This window comes from Pangasianodon hypophthalmus, chromosome 27 (assembly GCF_027358585.1).
Source record: "Pangasianodon hypophthalmus isolate fPanHyp1 chromosome 27, fPanHyp1.pri, whole genome shotgun sequence".
In the NCBI taxonomy this organism is placed as follows: Eukaryota; Metazoa; Chordata; class Actinopteri; order Siluriformes; family Pangasiidae; genus Pangasianodon; species Pangasianodon hypophthalmus.
The window spans coordinates 6,954,649-6,973,874 of record NC_069736.1 but is presented as its reverse complement, the minus strand read 5'-3'; the positions used below and the strand labels follow the sequence as shown (position 1 = coordinate 6,973,874).

General features: G+C 37.0%; 1 protein-coding gene across 5 annotated transcripts in view; it reads right to left on the bottom strand.

Moving 5' to 3' along the window:
- Positions 1-19,226, bottom strand: part of LOC113531112 (RIMS-binding protein 2) — a 101,723-nt gene that overhangs the window by 28,286 nt on the left and 54,211 nt on the right. For 4 of the 5 annotated variants that reach the window (XM_053230286.1, XM_053230288.1, XM_053230289.1 and 1 more), the window contains exons 4-13: positions 19,071-19,199; positions 15,227-15,403; positions 13,766-13,927; positions 8,426-8,587; positions 7,093-7,176; positions 6,613-6,702; positions 6,358-6,480; positions 5,296-5,400; positions 4,630-4,680; positions 2,875-2,907 (exon numbers count right to left, since the gene is read on the bottom strand). In XM_053230286.1, the coding sequence (XP_053086261.1) occupies positions 2,875-2,907; positions 4,630-4,680; positions 5,296-5,400; positions 6,358-6,480; positions 6,613-6,702; positions 7,093-7,176; positions 8,426-8,587; positions 13,766-13,927; positions 15,227-15,403; positions 19,071-19,199 (1,116 nt within the window). The remainder of the gene's footprint in view (positions 1-2,874; positions 2,908-4,629; positions 4,681-5,295; positions 5,401-6,357; positions 6,481-6,612; positions 6,703-7,092; positions 7,177-8,425; positions 8,588-13,765; positions 13,928-15,226; positions 15,404-19,070; positions 19,200-19,226) is intronic. The other variant, XM_053230287.1, reaches the window with a different exon arrangement.

The following is a 19,226-nucleotide window of genomic DNA, read 5'->3' as shown; positions in this document are numbered from 1 at the left end:
AAAATATTTGGCATATCTGATATTGGCAATATAATTTTTAAATTACTGATTGCCAGCTAAAACATACATGTATATAACTAAAAATTGCATTTGAATCTTACAAGGCAGGTAAGCGGACTATGAGAGTACAAGACCCACTAGCAGGAATTGCTCTTATTTCATCAGCTACAGAAGAAAATTTTTTTTTTTACCAAGTTATATTTCCCAAGGTATCCCAGAAAATGTTTATTTTATTTATAAATATTATTTTACCATTAACATAATCGATAAAGAATTATTAATTATTTAATATAGTTTATTTAAATGTTTAAAAAAATACTTGAATGGATTAGGAATACATCTGCACCTTTATCCTTATTAAAAATGAATTCAAGGGCTCCATGAATGTATATGAACAGGCAATCTGGAAACAAGTTCCTGCTGCTATTCCTATTAGCTTGCTGGCTAGCTAACTGATAGTGACTTGCTTGTATTTGTCTCAGCTTGACACAAATGTTCTTTTAAAGTACACTATAACAAACCGAACTATTTTGTTCATCACTAAAATTAGCTAGGGTAATTAGCTAGCATGTTTAGCACACAGGTTCTAAAAAGTTAAAAGTGGTTAAAAGTGTACAGGTGCCATGCTGTCCTCCAGAGCCACTAACATTTCTGTCTAATGGGGAAAATGTGAAACAAATGTGAAATTTTACATGATGGGAATCAGGTAGTTTTTTTTTTTTTTTAAATTCAGGGGTTTTTAAATTCAGAATTCTTTATTATTCTTTAGTATAACCTCAAAAATGTTTTTGAGTGAATATCAGGTGATTATTAGGATGTGAGAATAATGAACCGGAAGAAAAGTGCTCATTTTTGGTAAGTGATGAACTAAAAACAGCTGTTGGTGAGAATGAATTCTCAGGCAGTGAAATAATCAAAACATTTAACAGGGAGAAAAAGGCAGAAAGGCGAAGCGGGAAATAGGGAGAGGTTTGCGGCCATTTTGCTGAGTTTGTATTACGGGGACGTAGCAAGTGCATATATCTCAGACCGAGAGAAACTACAGCTAGTTTCACTTCCGGGACTGTGGTTCAGCTTCCTGGCAGACACTGAGCAAACAGGGCCTCATCACACATACACACACATACGCTTTTACACACAGTTCTAAAAAAACAGCCAGTTTCCTGTAAAATATCACACCTATGTGCGTGTCACTTAAAATCGACATCATCATGAAGAAACTATTTAATTGTATACCAGGAACAAGACTAGTCACTTTTTTAATGTTTAAAATTCAACTTTTATATGGGTATTGGTTTAAAAAACTTGCCTGGATATATATAAATTCAATTTATGATAATGACTAAAATGAAAATCACAAATATTTTTGATCTGTACTAAAATCAAGCTTATTTTTCACATTTATTCAGCAAATTTGGTAATGTATAAAACCATTTTAGATCAAGAACACAGGTTTTCCTTTCACATTATATATTACAAGCCTCAAATGTATACAGCTTTCAAATGTATACAACATTCATTTTCCTAAAACAGCACGACAAAATGTAATTTATATCTCTTACGCCAATTTCCCACAAACTGGATGTGATCCTTTTTTTTAAATCATTTTAGCATTTTGCCAACAGTTACACTGTTTTATTAGTTTAAGAATGACACATCATCCTTTTTATCTGTTATAGTTACATTTAATGTTGTCACTGCTCCTGATATCACTTAAGCTTGAAGTTAAAACAAAAATAATTAAATAAATAAATTGTGTGTTGTCATGTTACTGAGAACCCAATAATTGTTAGGTCCTCTGTCCTGATGACTTTCCCGTAGTGGAAAACCTACTGTTACATTCCGTTACAAAGTGCTGACACTGGAGACTCCTTCCATAAATGTTAAACAGAAGTCTCCTTACAGAAAATTTCAAAATTAACAACAATTATATGTTTGTTATAATCTTTGTTAAATAACAGCACTTTTTTAATCCGTTTATTATGCGTCTTAGATTATGTGAGCATCCGTCCCTATACAAGTCCCCTGTGTAAACTGTTACTATAGAAACAATAATGTATCTCAACAAATGCATTAATACAGACCATGCATTACTTTCACAGCTGCTGTTATAGAAAATTATATATATGCTGTTATAAGAGTAATCAACAGCGCTGTGGTGTAAATATCAAAAAATGAATTACATAACTTCACCTAAACTCGCCAAAACAGCGGGTGATTATGTTAAAGCCAAAGCCCAAAACTGAGATCAGAATTAAACCGCAAAAGCTAGTGTATTTTTTTTTTTTTTTTTGTGGACAAGATACAAATGCATATACTGTATATGCAATCACACAGAAATGACTAAGAAGCTGAGGTTTGGGAAGGCATTAAGGCAAGAATGACTGAACTGCTTAGTATCAATACCTGCATGCAGTCCAATGTGTTCTGCTCGGCACACATCGGACAGTGAGAGAGAGAAAGAGAGAGAGAGAGGAAGACAGAGAGAGAGAAAGAGAGAAAGAGAGAGAGCTTCAGAATACACATGCATGTACAGTAGGTCAAGTCAAAGGTCAACCATATGAAAACAGACTTATGGTTAGTAGACACTGCAATCAGATTCCAGCTTTTAAAAAAGGACCTGCTGAACAATAAGTTTATGTACAGTATCGAAAACTCTCCAGAAGCCATATCACACAAGTGTAATAATCTTTTTCGGTCAAATATAGATGAATGTTGGGGACGACCATGAATCAGTCTGTTTGGTCTATTTAAAAAGGCTATGCAAATTTATAGAGAGACAGAGCCCTCTGGAGGGGAGAGATACTATACTCAGTCATTTAGTTTACAGCGAGAGAGAGAGAGAGAGAGAGAGAATGATGGGAGAAAGTTTACCAGCTCTCTCAGCAATACAAACTGGATCAACCCCTACAAATGACACAAACCTCATTTAGACAATTAACAATAACACAGTTCACATCACGCACAATATTCCTATATGTGACATATATCACATACATACATACACATACAGTGTTTCCCCTAAAAAAAAAAGACTGAGTGGGACTGGTTGTGCTAAAATGAAAAAAGTGGCTCATGCAATGTGCATACTGTAACTATAGTAACACATCGCTCGATTTGGCTGTGAATCCTATTTCACTGGCTAGCTAACTAAATCTAAGCATGTGATATTCCCTTAAGATTTAGCTACACTTACACTAAGTTACACTTACTCATATAACAGCTCTTTGTACTCGCTCATGAATAAAACTAATCTTACAACCATTAGTCTTATAGTTATTTAGCCTCCATGTTTTATTTTCCATATAGAACATAGCATGGAGTGGTTCATTTGTTAAAGTCACAGTATGTAAATCGTGTGACTACTATGTGTAACATGGCCGTTATCAAATACAGAATGAATCTCTGTACTTTGTCTGAAAAAAGATTTTACATTTCAGCAACAGATGTTATTTTGTGCACTAAATTCAGAAGAAATTATTCATTCTGTGCAATAAACTGACGACAAAAGTGAGTGGACATTTTGTGGACAAAAAGGTAAAAGAAATCTTTCTCATTTTGTAGGAGAAAGAAACCTAAGGTTGCTTAGGCTTTGGTACATTTTTACAGTGACCAAATAAGGAGGGCATTTGTCCTAAAAGCAACCAAGAGGCCAAGGGTAACTCTCAACATAATACTACCACCACCATGCTTCACTGTTTTGTCAGGGTGATGAGCAGTGTTAGGTTTCTGCCAGTTGTAGAGTTTGTGCCAAGGCTAAAAAATTAAGACCAGATAACCTTCTTTCACATCTTTTCTCCAATATGCCTTTTGACAAACTCCAACAGGATTTGAACTGTGGATCTCTTCAGCTACGACAGTTACCCTTGGACTCTTGGTTGCTTCTCTTACCTGGTCACTGACTTTTTATACAAGTAACGTGTATATCTTTAGTAACCACTTTATCCTGATCAGGGTCACAGAATGCCTATTCAGGGAACACTGGACATCATAAAAGTAACGTTTCATAAAAGTAACGTTTCATAAAAGTAACGTTATTATACATGCAAGAGTCATTTTTTCAACCAAAACAAATTCTGTATACACTGCTTTGTCTTCAGTGCCCATGTTTAACAGCTATCTAGAAATCTGCTAATCCATGAGCCTTTTTTTCCTCCACTACACTAGACGCCATGTGAGTTTTGTGTAATTGTAGGGGAAACACTGTGTATAAAACTGTTCGATTAAACAACACATGATGTTTACTTGAACATCAACTGAAAATCCTATGATTTCTTCAATAGCACACACATAATACTAGATGAGACACAGAGTTAGCAATATTGACAGATGGGTCACAGTACAAGAGATCAATTATGCACATAAACTGCAAGAAAAGTCTTTCATTTGTGAAATAAAGTACACAAGAGGAGAGTCATCAAATATGAACTCTCTATTTATACTCTGTCTGCTGTACCGGGGAGAAATTGAGAATGATAAACAGATACTTTATCTGTCAGTGGAGTTAATAATGTAATACACTGAAGCCAAACATAGAAAGATACACAAATAGACACACATTTTGCAGACCTCCTAGACAGCTAATCAATGAGATCTGGAAAAAGCAGGGGTGTGATTTTAAATTCTCACCTCCAGCATCTGCACAACTCCTTCATGTTCCCTCTTAGCAAATAACTGAGCCTGATGAAAAACAGAGCACACAGTTACAATAAAGAGTTACAATAAAGCACCACATCTAATGAATATGGTGATACGAGGAAAACTTATGATGTGTTAGGATATCAAAAATGTCCAGGTAGATGATTAGAAGAGGTTCATAGTTAGCTTGTGGTCCAGCTTGCTAGTCAAGAAGGCTATTTTCATACAGACTTAAACTTAAATCTGATTCTTTTGGCCATTTGATATACATTGCACTGATTGTATGTGGTGCAAATCTGATTCATTTCTGGTCCAGTCAAATCAAATGTGTTTTTTGTGTGACAAGAACACCAAATTCCAGCATGGAGAGGAAATGAGCACAGACTGAAGTGACAGAAATGGTACTCTTACATCTTTTTTTAAAACTTTATTTGTGTTGCTGGTGTCTGTGCTAAATCCAGTCAGATACATGAGAGTAAAGCTGACTGCATTTTGAACAAACGAATCAGATTTGGTCACCTGTAAATCGCAGTGCAGACACCCAGTCTACAAACTGCTGGATCAAAGAAATGAATCAGATTTGCCCTGCTATGTGAAGAAATTATTATTATTATTATTTTAAAAATGCAGTGCGGTGTGGAATATTTTGCGACAGACCCGCTGAAGTCGTTTGATTTCATCCTGTTTGAACTTGAGGATAGCCAGTGCCTGCTCATGTTCCAGTTCCAGCTGCTGCCTGCGCTCTGCGACCTCTCGCATATGCTACACACACACACACACACACACACACACACACAAAATCAATGCTGCAAAGTAATGCTTTATGCCAGACCTAACTGTTAAAAGGCTAATACTTGTAAAAAGTATTTATATACATGTTTATATAATATAAATATATAAGATGCACCGTATGTATAATGTATTATGTAATATATTATATAGTTTTGATGTATTGGGCTTGTAGTTGCACTTTCGTGGGATTCTAATCAAAGTATGCAAAGCAAATAGCTGAAGAGTTGAGAGTTGTGGGCCCAACAGTGGTTACGTTTACATGCAAACACTCAGTCCGATAGCAGATTTGCATGAACCCTAACCTCTTTTAGTTTACATGCATGTTATCTGTAATATAAACCAAATTACAGCACATTTCTGGAGTTCAGTGTCAAAAACAGCAAGTAGGCAGTTTGGCACATTAGTTCAGTTTGTAATAACATTGCGTGTGTAAATGATTTTCAGCAAAATGATCCAAATGTTTTTTTATAAAACTGAATGTGAGACAACATTTATCTCCCCTGTTATTCTGCTTTGAAATATTAGTCGGATGTTCTTCACAACCATTCAATGTTATCATGATTTTAAAACATTTTTAAAAATATGTAGCATGAATGTTGCCAGGGTTTCACACCCAATGTGTGTGGTGATAAAAACAAAAATATTTACTATTAAATAATCTTCGATTTAACAGATTATTGAATAGATTATCCAAATCATTTGATCAAACAGAAATCACATTCAGACTGGCTTACTGAAGTGATTTACTTCAATCCAATTTAGGTTTGAACATTACATATTTTATTCCATTTAATCTCTCAGAATATTATTAATATTTTATTACAGATTATTAGGCTGTAGGTGAATGTAGCTATTGTCAGTCTGTCAGTCTGCCTAGGATTTGAACTCACAACTTTCTTGTCTTACATGCCAACCACTGAGATTTACCTTTAGGACCTGCTCTAGGTTCTCCAGCTTGGCACGGAGTCTCTGGTTCTCCTCGAGAACTGAACTATACCGAGCGCTCACTGCAGAGAGCTCCTCCTTCAGCTCCTCATTCTCAACCTGAGACTGTAAGAGAAATAAGAAGTAAAAAACACAGTAAGATGCACACCAGTGATACACAATGCTCAAGTTGTGGTTGTGAAGTTACTTGAACTGCACAATAGCAGGTTGTACACACACATTAGTCCTGCCACTGACCTGCTCAAGCAGCTGAGCCTTCCTCCTGAGGAGTTCGGCCTCCTCTGTTAAGCGCTCATTTTTGCCGCGCTCATCCTCAAGCTGGCTCTCCTGTACGCACACACAAAATAATCAGCCTGCTACTGGTGGATTCTGTGATTGTGCTCAAGTTTTCATTAACTTTCCTTGTGAAATTGACAGAAATTCCACACTGTAGATGTTCTGTTATCAAAACAGTGTCAGTGGAACATCAGCAGTGGTAACTGCAACACAGCTCAAAAAAATGTGGCAGGAGAAAGTGAATTTTTCAGATTATCTTTCTGTACAAGTTCCTTACAAACCACTTGCTGTGTAGCTATCATAAAATCAAAGTAGGTGATTTTTTTTTTGTTAAAAATAAAGTTCACAGTCTTTAGAAAGTAGAAGTGTAGGATTCAAGTGTTTCTCTAGAGTGTACTCTTGATGTACATGTACAAGTGAACAAAATTAGAACAGACTCACCAAATCGAGACATCTCTTCTGCCTCTTCCTTACTTCATGCTCGAGACCCTCACATTCTTTTCTCTTCTTGCTCAACTCACTTTCCTGCAGCAACAAGGAAAGAACCTTAACATAAAGCGTATAAAATAAATATGTTCAGAACATATCATCACTAAACATATTCTAATAGAGAAATAGAACCATTACAACTTTGTTTAGCAAAAACAACCTATTTAGGTCATATGCTCATATCTAGCATTGTTTTATGTTATTGATTAAAAAAAACTAGCTTAATTTGCAAACTGCCTCAATTCAAATGATTGACAGGTACACTGCAATGCATGCAAGTGTACAAATAAAGCTTCTAATTCTCCACAAAGTGGTCTACCCTGGTCTACCCAATTTCTACAATGACCTCTGATATGGAAAGAATTAGAAAGCTTATCCCTGTTTAATTATCCTAATTGCAGCTTACAGAGTCTTGTTTAGACTGGGACTGGACTCAGTGGGAACAGTGGAGGGACAGAGGAGTAAGTTGTACATACAGTGGACACAGTGTGTCACAGAAGGACCAACATTAATGTAAAAATATGCAAGAGACACCGGTGATGTGAACCAGCATGTGAGTGTAGTCGTCCCAGATTTGGGATTATATGACATAACCTTGTCAGATGTAGGCTGGGGGTGTGGGAAGAATTGATATTTGTGCCTGCATCAGAACTATGCCAACATTGTGGGAGTTTTTGTCTTCCAGATATTCAAACGTAGAATAACGTTGACTCTTTTTGGATGCACTTTTTTTAATATCACCCTCGAACTCTTATTCTGAAACCATTCATTTTAATTTTAGAATTATGAATACTAATAATTTGTCTAATATGTTTTTAATACCCATCAAACCACTCTAAATGGCCTAGGAACATCTCTAGACCTTTATTTTGAATTTGGACCTGTGCTAAGATCCTCTTGTCATCCTTCAGCTCGTAAACCGCTAATAAAATCAGTAGTTTAACCTGTTAAAATATACCATCCCAATCAAAACTATTTTATTCATCACTAACATTAGCTAAGCTGAATAGCTAGATAGCTTAGCATCCAGGCTCTGCAGTACCAAGAGTCTTCTTGTTTGTTCTTTACCCAAAGAGCATATTTCAGATCATAAACTGAGCCCATATGTATCACTTCCTCAATCAATTTTATACAGAACTCCTGAGAAAGACTTTTGCCCAGTGTTAAACAAATTTGACCCAAATACTACATATATATATAAAATCAGAATCAGCCATCCAAGATGAGGTAACCATTTTTTTCAGTGAAGGATATTTTTTAAACCCACGCTCAACATTTCTCTCACCAGAAACTCTATACGGTCCTTTTGTGACTGTTCTTCCTGGTGGGCGGAGCTGGTGTCCTGCTCTGAGGTTACTTGTGCTCTAGACTGTTCCTCTTCTCCATGGGTTTCCTCCCCCTTAACAAGGACTTCATCAACTGCAGGCTGTGGGGTTTCACGTACAACCTGGGAGGAATAAAAACAACTTCAGAAAAAAAGAAAAATCCAGAAGCAACAAAAGGGAGAATACAAGAACAGAGTGGTTTACTGGAATCAGAGTCATACTGGGAGTCATTTGATGACCAACAGTGATGGGGGGAAAAGTAAAGGGACCTTCCCATGCTGAAGCAATTCCAGTACTGACTTTAGCACATCATAAGAGCTTAGGTGGTGGAAGCTTATCTGTTATAGGGTACTACAGAGAACATTTAAAAACACATATACTAGACATTAGACGGAACTATTATGCTTACTCCCAAGTGAATTTGTACTAAAATTTGTACATTTTCCACTTTATATAGCATCCTGTACTGTTCTGCAGGTGGCCAAGTGTGTAATGCAATTAACACATGTTTTGAGGGTAATTTTGGGGAAAAAAATATTTATAAATTGAATAACAGAATACAAAAAAATAAATAAATAATAGTCAAATTAAATAGTATTGTATTCCTCTTATGCCACAGCAGTTTGCCGACAATTCATATTTTTTTATTTATTACAGAACGATGTGTCATACTTTTTTAAAATCTGTTTATAGTTAAATTTAATTATGTGAAACAAGTTAGTACCTGTTATCACGTATAAACAGTCATTATGGATAAACAGACACAGCTATAAACAGTCGTTCCCTCACAGCCTCTTTTTTCTCTCGAAGTTAATAAGACAAAAAAAGCTTGTCGTGTTACCGAGAAACCACAAAGCACGACAATGTGTGGTCTGAAGAATTTCCATGGCATAAAACTCAACAGAGCAGCTTTACTACTGGCTGTTCCAAAGCACTGAAACTGGAGACTCCTTCCATAAATGTTAAATAAACATCTCCTTACAGAAAGCTTCATTGTACTGACAATTATCTGTTTTCATTTATCAAGTAACATAATGATTTTTAATCCATTTTATTAGTCTTGAAGTATGTGGACCATCACACCACACAAATCTGTGAATTAGCTGTTGCTATAGAAACGATAACCTATTAAGACCAAGTGTATTAATATAAAACTGCAAAAAAGCTACATTCTATACATATAATGGCTACAAACTTGGGACGGTTGCCCATAACAAAGGTGGTAAAGGCTGGTGAAGTATTATGTGTAACTGTAATTATTGTCTTAACATTAAATTAATTTACTGCTTTAGCAACTCCATTTTGATCTGTACTCTCTCTCTCTCTCTCTCTCTCTCTCTCTCTCTCTCTCTCTCTCTCAATGAAAGCATTATTTACAGCTAAAGCTACTTTAACCCCAGCTCACGGTTCAGTCCAGTGCCTGTTGTGTTTAACAGCTAACACATAAGGGTTAAACCTTTAGGCTAGGATAATTGTGTAGCCACGTCAGTAGCTGTGCTAGCTAACATGTTGTATGGAGTAGTGCTAAGGCCAGTAGATCAGATGCAGTAGGCCTCGTTTGCCATAAGCACATTGCAGTAATCCCTGTACACTACCGAAACGGGTAACTGGATCACTTCTTTTAAAAGCACCTTAATGGATTGGCCCGACTGCCGTTTCCCTTTTTAAATACATATTGGTGTGCTGATACTGAGTGCTACATGTTTGCCTGTTGCAGCAGTCTGTCGATTCATGTCACGACTCAGAGTACAAATTCCCCAGATCTGGCTAAGCTCAAAATCTCTGTGGGTTACATAGCAGAGACTCAGACCATCACTGCTGAATTCAACGTACTTTCCAGAGAAACAGACTTCCTGTACACAAGTACACAACCACACGTCACTGTGTCTGTATTGAAAATCAAAAATCTATATGATCTGGAAGGTAAATCCATTTACAGAGGAGCAGATAACTAAACAATAAGACTTAAGAAGACTCAAACTATTAGTGCATCATTCATGTTTGCATATTTGCAAAAAACATGACTAGCATGCACAGAGCACATATTCTGACCTAATGCTAACACCAACTACGCAAAACACATGCAACTGGCAATGCAACAATGCAAAGCAGTGACACACACAATACACACATACCCCCTTTTCTGTGTGCTGAGAGTGCTGAGGGAAAGTCAGACCCTGAGCAAGGAGAGGTGGTCAAATCTTAAGTTTGGTCACCAGTTCGGAGTCCAAACCATCCAAAACCCTGTCACCGCTACCACTGCAACAGCCAGGGGATTACTGGACCGTACCATTCCATTGTCACAGGGGATTAAAGTACATGCAACCTGGCCCCTTTCTGCACAAGGCATGAGTGTGTGTGTCTGTCACAGATGACCAGATTACCAGTGCAGTTATTCTCATCCAGGCTTTAGAGCGACAGTAGAGACATGCCAAAGTGAAATGTAAAGTCAGCAAATATGTGTGGGTAACATACATATTACTCTTAAACCCAAACTCTACTAGCGGTATTTGCAGAACGTAAGGACAGATTTATCAGCATGAAAGCTTCAGGGCCTTCTATTCCGTTTTTGAGAACTAAAATTTACATGCCTATTCTGTATTATCATGATACATAATACAGGGCAGAATTGTCCTGCTTGCTATATTTAATCTCTGTATGTAATAGTCATTCCATTGGTAAGATTTGGTTAAAATAGCAACTGAAAAATTATCCAATGGTATAAAAAGTGGGTTTTGAGAGTGTTTGGTTGCTGGCTGTGGCTGATCTTCTGATCAAGGGCTTTTAATAATTGTGAATTGTTTTATTAGTAGCTGTTTGTGCACCTTTTTTTTGCTTTACTTAAACACTTAAAGCTTTGTAATGATGCCCACACTGTGATTTATTCAATATAAATAGTTTTCACAGTGCTACAGAATGTACTGAAGGCCTAGACCTAAAAACGGATGATCTGCGCTGAAATATATCCAGTCCAGTGCAAAGATTAGCAAATTTTATACCAACAGGTAATATAATTTGCTTAAACCACAGCCCTGTTGCGTTCTTGAATCTGGTCAGGTTTATTTTAATGCTCTCATTCTAACACATTATCATTTCTTTTGAAACAGCTTGATCAGAGAGACTTGTTAAAATAATCTAAGCCTAATAATAAATGGATAAAATAATGTGCTTTTATTTAACTCAGAAAAACCTATCATTGTTGATATGGTGAAGTTTTCTGTAAGGAGACGTTTAACATTTTTGGAAGGAGTCTCCAGTGTCAGTGCTTCGTAACAGGTGAACTGACGACTGTTTATACCTGTTATAATGTAAATGATAACAGAAAGTAACTTGTTTCACGTCCTACAACATTAAATGTAAATATACACTGATTAATATTATGAAGTGTCATTCTTTAATTAGTTGAAAAATGTAAATGTTGGCAAACTGCTGTGTTATAAGAGGAATAAAATGCTTCAGGACATACTGTTATAGGAAAATAATCAACTTTGTGGTGGTAACAGTAACTCCAGTTCATGTTGGGTCACATTGCACTACCCTATCATTCGACATTTTTCTATAACCGCACACCCTGTTGTGTTTTTTCCACATTTGTGAATGGTAGTGCAGCTTGTTTCCAGACTCATAGCTTGTGGTTAACAAATGGCACCTAGCGAGCTTCTGGAAAAAAAATAACATAATGTACACGTGTACCGAAACTGTGGTAAGATCATGTCTGTAACAGTTACGTAGCAAGCTATGTGTATATCTCAATCCTTTTACTTTAGCCCACACACTCTTTATCTCCATCTTTCTCTGGCTTAAGTTCAACAGTCAGCTCATTAGGCAGTGTAGCAGATGATGGCCTAGTCCATTATGTAAGAGCAGCAAACAGCATTTATATCAGTTTAAACACACACTAAGCTCTGAAAAACCTTACTAAACCTAAACACTCACACACAATTTATTGTGTTATGACTGCTAGACACTGCAAAAGCTGTACCAGAAGTGCCTGTGTACGCTTTAATGCCCACTCATTAACACTGAGAACAAATGTGCTGTGTAAGTGTCTGACATTTAAGGTCAGAGTAAAACTGCTCAGTAATGATCACATTCTTACAGAGCTGAGCAGTGTAAGATCAACACTATCCAGTGACCTAAACAGAAAATTCAGAGAAAGAAAAAAAACATTCAGAGATCGCCATTAAGCTGCTTCAGAGTTTAGTAGTCACTCAGTGAGAAGATGTAGAAGTGACTGCCCCCTGTGGTCCAGCTAAAAAAAAAAAAAAAAGGTAGTTGCATCTGCTATATAAATAGTGACCATCACTTTCCCTGGGATTTTTATTTTGTCCTCCTGGAATTCTAGTTTTGTTTTTGACCTTTTTATGACCTAGATAAGTGTTAGATGTCTGTATCGGCTAGATTACATGAGTGGCCACTATCACACTGCTCCCAGAAATACAGCAGACTAGTGTTCGCTTGACCGAGAATTAAATCATAATTAGCTAAGTCTGAAGGATAGATAGATGTTTGAAGATAGAGAGATCACTTTATTCATCTATTACAGAAGCACAGAGAGTTAGACGTATACTAAAAGGAATTTAACATTATAAATCAAACAAATAAAAATTTATATATTTATATATGTGTACACATATGTCAAAAGTAGCAAAGATTTCTTTATTTATTTTTACATTTTTGTTAATGTGTGTGTATCTATCTCTCTCTCTCTCTCTCTCTATATATATATATATATATATATATATATATATATATATATATATATATATATATATATAGTCATTCTTGTATGGGTTGCGGGTTGCTTCACACTGTGTAACAGATCAGTATCTCTGATTGTATTCTAAAATGACAAACCACATTTAAAATGAAATACACTAATATATGCAATCTCAGTGGCTTAATTCCTCAACGTTACACTTTTCCAAGACTTCACTAATATTTCCAGGACATTACATCCATTTAATCATTTTTCCAGTAGCTTTCCAGGACTGAAAAAACTAGCCTTCATTCCACAAGTGTTTCTTTTGTGCACTGTACATCAGGATGACTGGATGACAGGGGTGTCTTTCCAACACAAAATTAAAGCAGATTAAATATCTTGCTCAGTAAACAGTAAAAGTTTTAGAAAGCTGCATCACAAGAGTGGCCACTTGCAGCACTAATTGATGAGAGTATAATGATGTGAAAATTTGTAAGTAGGAACACACTGTATAGTCTAACACTGAGGACTACTTAGGACTAAAACTGTGCTATGAGGAGCCACATGGGGGAGCTGTAAAGTAAGAAACCGCTCTTACGGGTGCCTCTTTTTGTTCTCGCTCTTTCTCGGCTCCTCCAGCTGAGCTCTGGTCCCGAGCCGAGCTGACTGAGAGCTGCCTCTGCAGACGCAGCACCTCTTTCTGAGACTCCTTCAGCAACCGCTCAAACTCCCCTGCTCCTGCCGGACCAGGACCACCCTGCTGAGAGAAAGAGAGAGAGACCAAGAGACAGACACAGACAGATCGACAGAGATAGGCAGTAGACACAGACAGACAGATAAACACACACAGACAGACACAGAGAAAGACAGAGAGAGACAGACAGACAAAGACAGATAGACAGACACAACAGAAACAGATAGATAGATAGATAGATAGATAGATAAAAAGAGGGAGAAAATCAGGAGAAAATCAGTGCATCAGATGATACTGATGTCAGCATGACTCAGCACTACACAGATGATTTTAATGGAAGATCATGTGAGATCATTCCACTAGAACTTCCTACTATCACAAAACACTGATTAATCGCATGTGTTTTTTATCTCCAGACAAAATTTGCTAAATTATATGAATCATATTAGCTTGATTAAGCTTTTCTTAGATTGACATTTGTATCTATTGGCACAACTTATATTTTTCAAGCCTATCCTCTGTAAAGGTTCTGCTTTAATGTGTGAGTCAGGAAAAGACTAGCCATCTCACGGTCACATTTCACTCTCTCACTTTCACTTTGAAACACATCATTGGTTCTCTTTCCATCTTCCTGTGGGAAATACTGAATCATGCCGTCTGCACAGAGCACTTCAAGGAACTTCTTACGAAATGAACATGTTCAAGATAAAGTGGGGTTTTGCTGCAGATTTAAAAGATAATCGCTCACTCTGTACTTAAGCCCTTAAAGTCTTATTATTCAGTTATCCTCTTAGAGCATACTATTCAGTAACTAGGCTGAAAATAACTGGAACGGTATGTAAGGAGTGGTTTGAAACCTTTATTGCCACCATTTCATCATTAAATTCAGTAATGTCTCTTTGGAACTGAATATACTGTATAGCTGTGTACTGTATATTAGTGTATGTGCAGTGCCAAAAGATTTCCACCAGGGGGCAAACCAAGACAAACACAAAACAGGTCATGGAATAAAGGTTAGTTAATTAGGCATTACTGCCACAAATTTCAAATATCAAGTTCTAGACAGTGTAACAAGACAATTTCACTATAGTTTGCATATAAATATTTATATTCATTATAAAAAAAATCACTTTAGTTAACTATTATTTATATTCACTATACATTTCACTAGTGTATTTTGTATATATGTGGTGATTAAACTTTGTATCATTAAATCATAATTATGTTAAAGATGGATGACATAGTGGCAAAAGTAGTAGCAACACTATGAACCATTCCTTAGTAACCATGAAGAAAAAAAAAACAGGTTAATTTCCATAAAGGAAATTAAGAAGGTTGTGTGAATGAATTATCTACGTGGCATACTTTGTCCTGTCCTATTCTGGCCTCTAGCTGTCGGCACTCTTGCTGCAGTGCAGCGATCTCCTTGTCTTTGGAGAGGAGTGTGTCTGCATGCTGCGCCAGGTCTCGCGCCCGCTGCCTTGCAAACGCTCTCTTATATTGCTCTATCGCACCTGGCTTTATGGGGATGGGGGCATTCACCTGCACACACAAACAAAGACAGACAGAGAGTGAGAGAGAGACAGAAATTGACACATACGTCAACATCATGGTCATTTTATTGACATTTCATACTACTATAAGTCCCCACTGTCCTGTCAATCATGAAAACTTTATACAACAAAAAAAGTCCTAAATTAAACAAGTATGTTGAACTACTTTTATTTATTGAACTAGCATTTATGAGCATGAAAAAATTTTTTCTTGTGACATTTAGATTAGAATGATTTAGATCCAGCTTATCTCACTGATCTCCTGAAGCAGTACAGCCCATCCTGAGCACCTGACTCAGCTGAGACAGTCCTACTGTTAGCCCAAAGGATCACTCGCAGCTCACCAAGTAGAAGATATCTTTATCATGATCTCCAAAGTTTTACCAGCAACCTGTCATCTAATTCAAATTCCTCCATTTCTAAAAATACCTGTATACATGCACACACTAAAGATTATCCAAGCTAACACCTTTTCTCTATTCAGGGAACTGCTAGGGTTTAATACTAACCTCCTCAAGCTTTACTATTGAACAATCTGAAAGGTCTACTCAGTGCTGCAGCAAATACTCTTTCACAGTTAACAAAATGCAACCATTAAGACAAAGGAAAAGACACAGCTAGAGAAACATAAAAGAAGTCCACTGAAACTACAGCACAGAATACATAGCTAATACTTAGCTAACTAGTTAAGAACAAACACTTCAGTAGATGCCTAAAATGGGGCCAAAATGCCTAGCTAAAAATCAGGATATTCAAGATATGAACTTGAAATATGAAAAGACATAAACTAAAACAGACAGTTCCACAGAGTTTAGCAAATTAACCTACATGGGAGATGTACAAAAAGCTGAAAAGAAACTAAGACTACAATACTTCCACTTGTTGTTTAATTGTAATCTAGGCATTTCAGTTAGCTAAAACAGAAGCCTGGCATCAGGGCTGGGTGCTTATGAGCCAAAAGGTAGAAAGAAAAGACATATAGGACATCTAAAAACAGTCCAACAGTTCCACAGAAAAAAAGCCAGTGAAGGTTCTGTGCAGGAGTTAGCTGAGTAATGCTAACTATGAGACTTAGTGCTAAAAATACAAAGTACATAAGCTAAGACTCTAAAACACACATGTCTAACACATACACAGATTCAATGGCTTTTAAAGTTAGGATAAAATAGCCAGACGTATCGTATACATATACAAACTATGAAAATACAGGAAGCTAGGAGGAGCAGCCTGTTTACCTCAGAATAATATGCTAGTAAGCTAGGAAGAGCAGCCTACTTACCTCAGAATAATATGCTAGCTTAGCTCCTTAGAGCTACCCTGATCCTCAGCAGCAGATTGTACTATGAAAATCTTGCCTTTAATTAATAAAAACAACAGGGTACAGTATCTTTTGATCTTTTAACTCTATATTAATCAGTGATTTATATGAGGAGATCAATATGAGGTAAATCAGCTAGCTAGCTAAACCAACATACAACTATCGTACTATGTACAACTGTCAACTGTCGTACTATCTACAGAAAATCTTCACACAGTTATACAACTATATAAGCTGAAATAAATATAGTGTGTAATCTAATAAAGATGAAAAGTGATTGAAAATTTATATTTAAAGTAGCAAACCAAAAACACCACAGCTAGCTCACATGACTCACATAATAGATAGTGACCTGCCAGTTTTTTTTACTTGCAATTGATTTTATCTCAATTGAAAGGGTTTCTAAAATGATTAACCCCTGACTGTGTGTTGCTGGAAGTGTGTAATCAAAATACACGCCTGAAAAGGTGCGTGTGTAACAGGTGCTGCGTAATAATAGGCCACCAATCTGCACGGCCACCAGAGAGTAGACAGGTGGCCATTCAGGACAGGAGGCCTTCTGGAATACAGTTACAACCCACACACACACACACACACACACACACACACACACAGCATGTCACAGTCACCCCTATCTCCTGTACCTGTCTCTGTCTTTCATCACATTTCTCTCCTTTCTCACACACACACACAGCCCTGGGAGGTAGAGGTGTCTGTCCCCTGCAGTGAAGGCTGGTCATGATATTTGACATAAGCTAAAATCTAACATCAATAGCTTGATAATGAATCTGTTAGGGTGGAGAAATATATTATTATAAGAAAGATAAATGGCAAATTATTACATGCACAATTAAAGTGTTACAAATGGGTTAGCAAAGTGGGCTGAAACGTATCTAACTAAACAGAGAGCAAATCGAGGGGGTGTTTCACTGATTCACTGCATGAATCTTCAGTTTTTAGAAAGATATCCGCAAAAACCTCTCTTCTTCAAACCATTCTGTGTATTTTTATTACAACCACTGATGGTGCTGTTGAGCTTGGTTCCTTATTTAACAGCAAAAAATCTGATTTGGATGCCAAAAATTAAACTTTATATTGATGTCTTTTTATCTTTTAAAGGTGGTGAGCTAGCTCATTTAAACCAGCCGACCCTGAGCCCCTAGTCTCCCATGAAATTAAAAGCTGTCTGAAATAACAGCTAATATTTACACACAGCAGCAGACCTTTACTTAGCCATTAAGAATTACTCAAGAGTAATAATAAATGACAGATTCAATGCCTCTATAACTAGCAGTGATTAATAAACCTGTGCTTTTGGTTGTAATTTGGAAAGAAACAGACACGCTGTAATCCTGTTCATTAAAGAACACAAGAGTGAGAAACAGCAGTCTCTGCTCAGCTGGGAGCGTTTGTGCTGAGAAACAGATCAATGGGCAGATGCCACAACTAAGAATAAATGAAATGAGGACACAAAAAAAGAGCGCAGGAGTTTGGAGGGTTGTGCAACTGTGAGTCTGTGTAATTTTCTGTGCTTAAAATCCTTAAAGTGTTTGAAGCATCCTAGAACTCTGCCCTCTTATTGAATCCGATTACAGTCCCAGTTCAACACGCATTGTTCATGAGCTCAGCCTTAATTAGTTGGATCAGGTTCATTAATTTGTACTTCTCAGAAAGAGCAATCTGGATGTCATCACACTAAATAGTTACACTATCGTTTCACAACTTGACAACTCAAATAGCTGCTTTCACTCTGTGCAGAGCTTCACATGCTCTCCCCATGTCCGTGTAGTTTTCCTCTGGGGTCTCTGGCTTCCTCTCGATATGTGGATTGGCTAGGTTAAATTGCCCCTGGCTGTGAATAAGTGTGTGTACGGTCCCCTTACCAGGCCTCCTAAAATATTAATAGAAAGCTGCAGCTCCTTTAGAACAAGTGAAAGAGACAGAGCAACACATTATTCTGATTTTAGATCCTTACACTAGTTTCCAGTTAGTTACAGGCCTCTGAGATCAGGGAATGTTCAGCTGGTAGTGTCCCAATTTATGGTGTGGCTACTATTTTTGGATACTATGCTACCTACAACTGGAACACACGGCTTCAGATGTCCCTAAACTTTAGTAAAATCTAACTCCAGACATTCATATATATATTTTTCTATATATTTTTCCTTATATCTCTATTTTATAATTTATCTTTTATGTATGCTTTAATCTATGCACGATGGATTTCCTTTGTATGAAATGGTTTAGGGTCATAGGACAGGGGTCTTGGAGTAATAGTACAGGCAGGTGTGTGTGTGTGGGTGTGTGTGCATGTGTGCATGTGTGCATGCGCGTGTACCACTTTAAGATTGGCCTCCTGCAGTTTGTGCGCCCTCTCCTCCAGACGCTTAGCGATGACGGCCAACTCTGCATTCTTCCTCCTCAGCCTCTTCACCTTGTCCTCCGTCTCAGGACAACTGCTCTTACGCTAAGAGTGAGGGAGAGATAGAGAAGA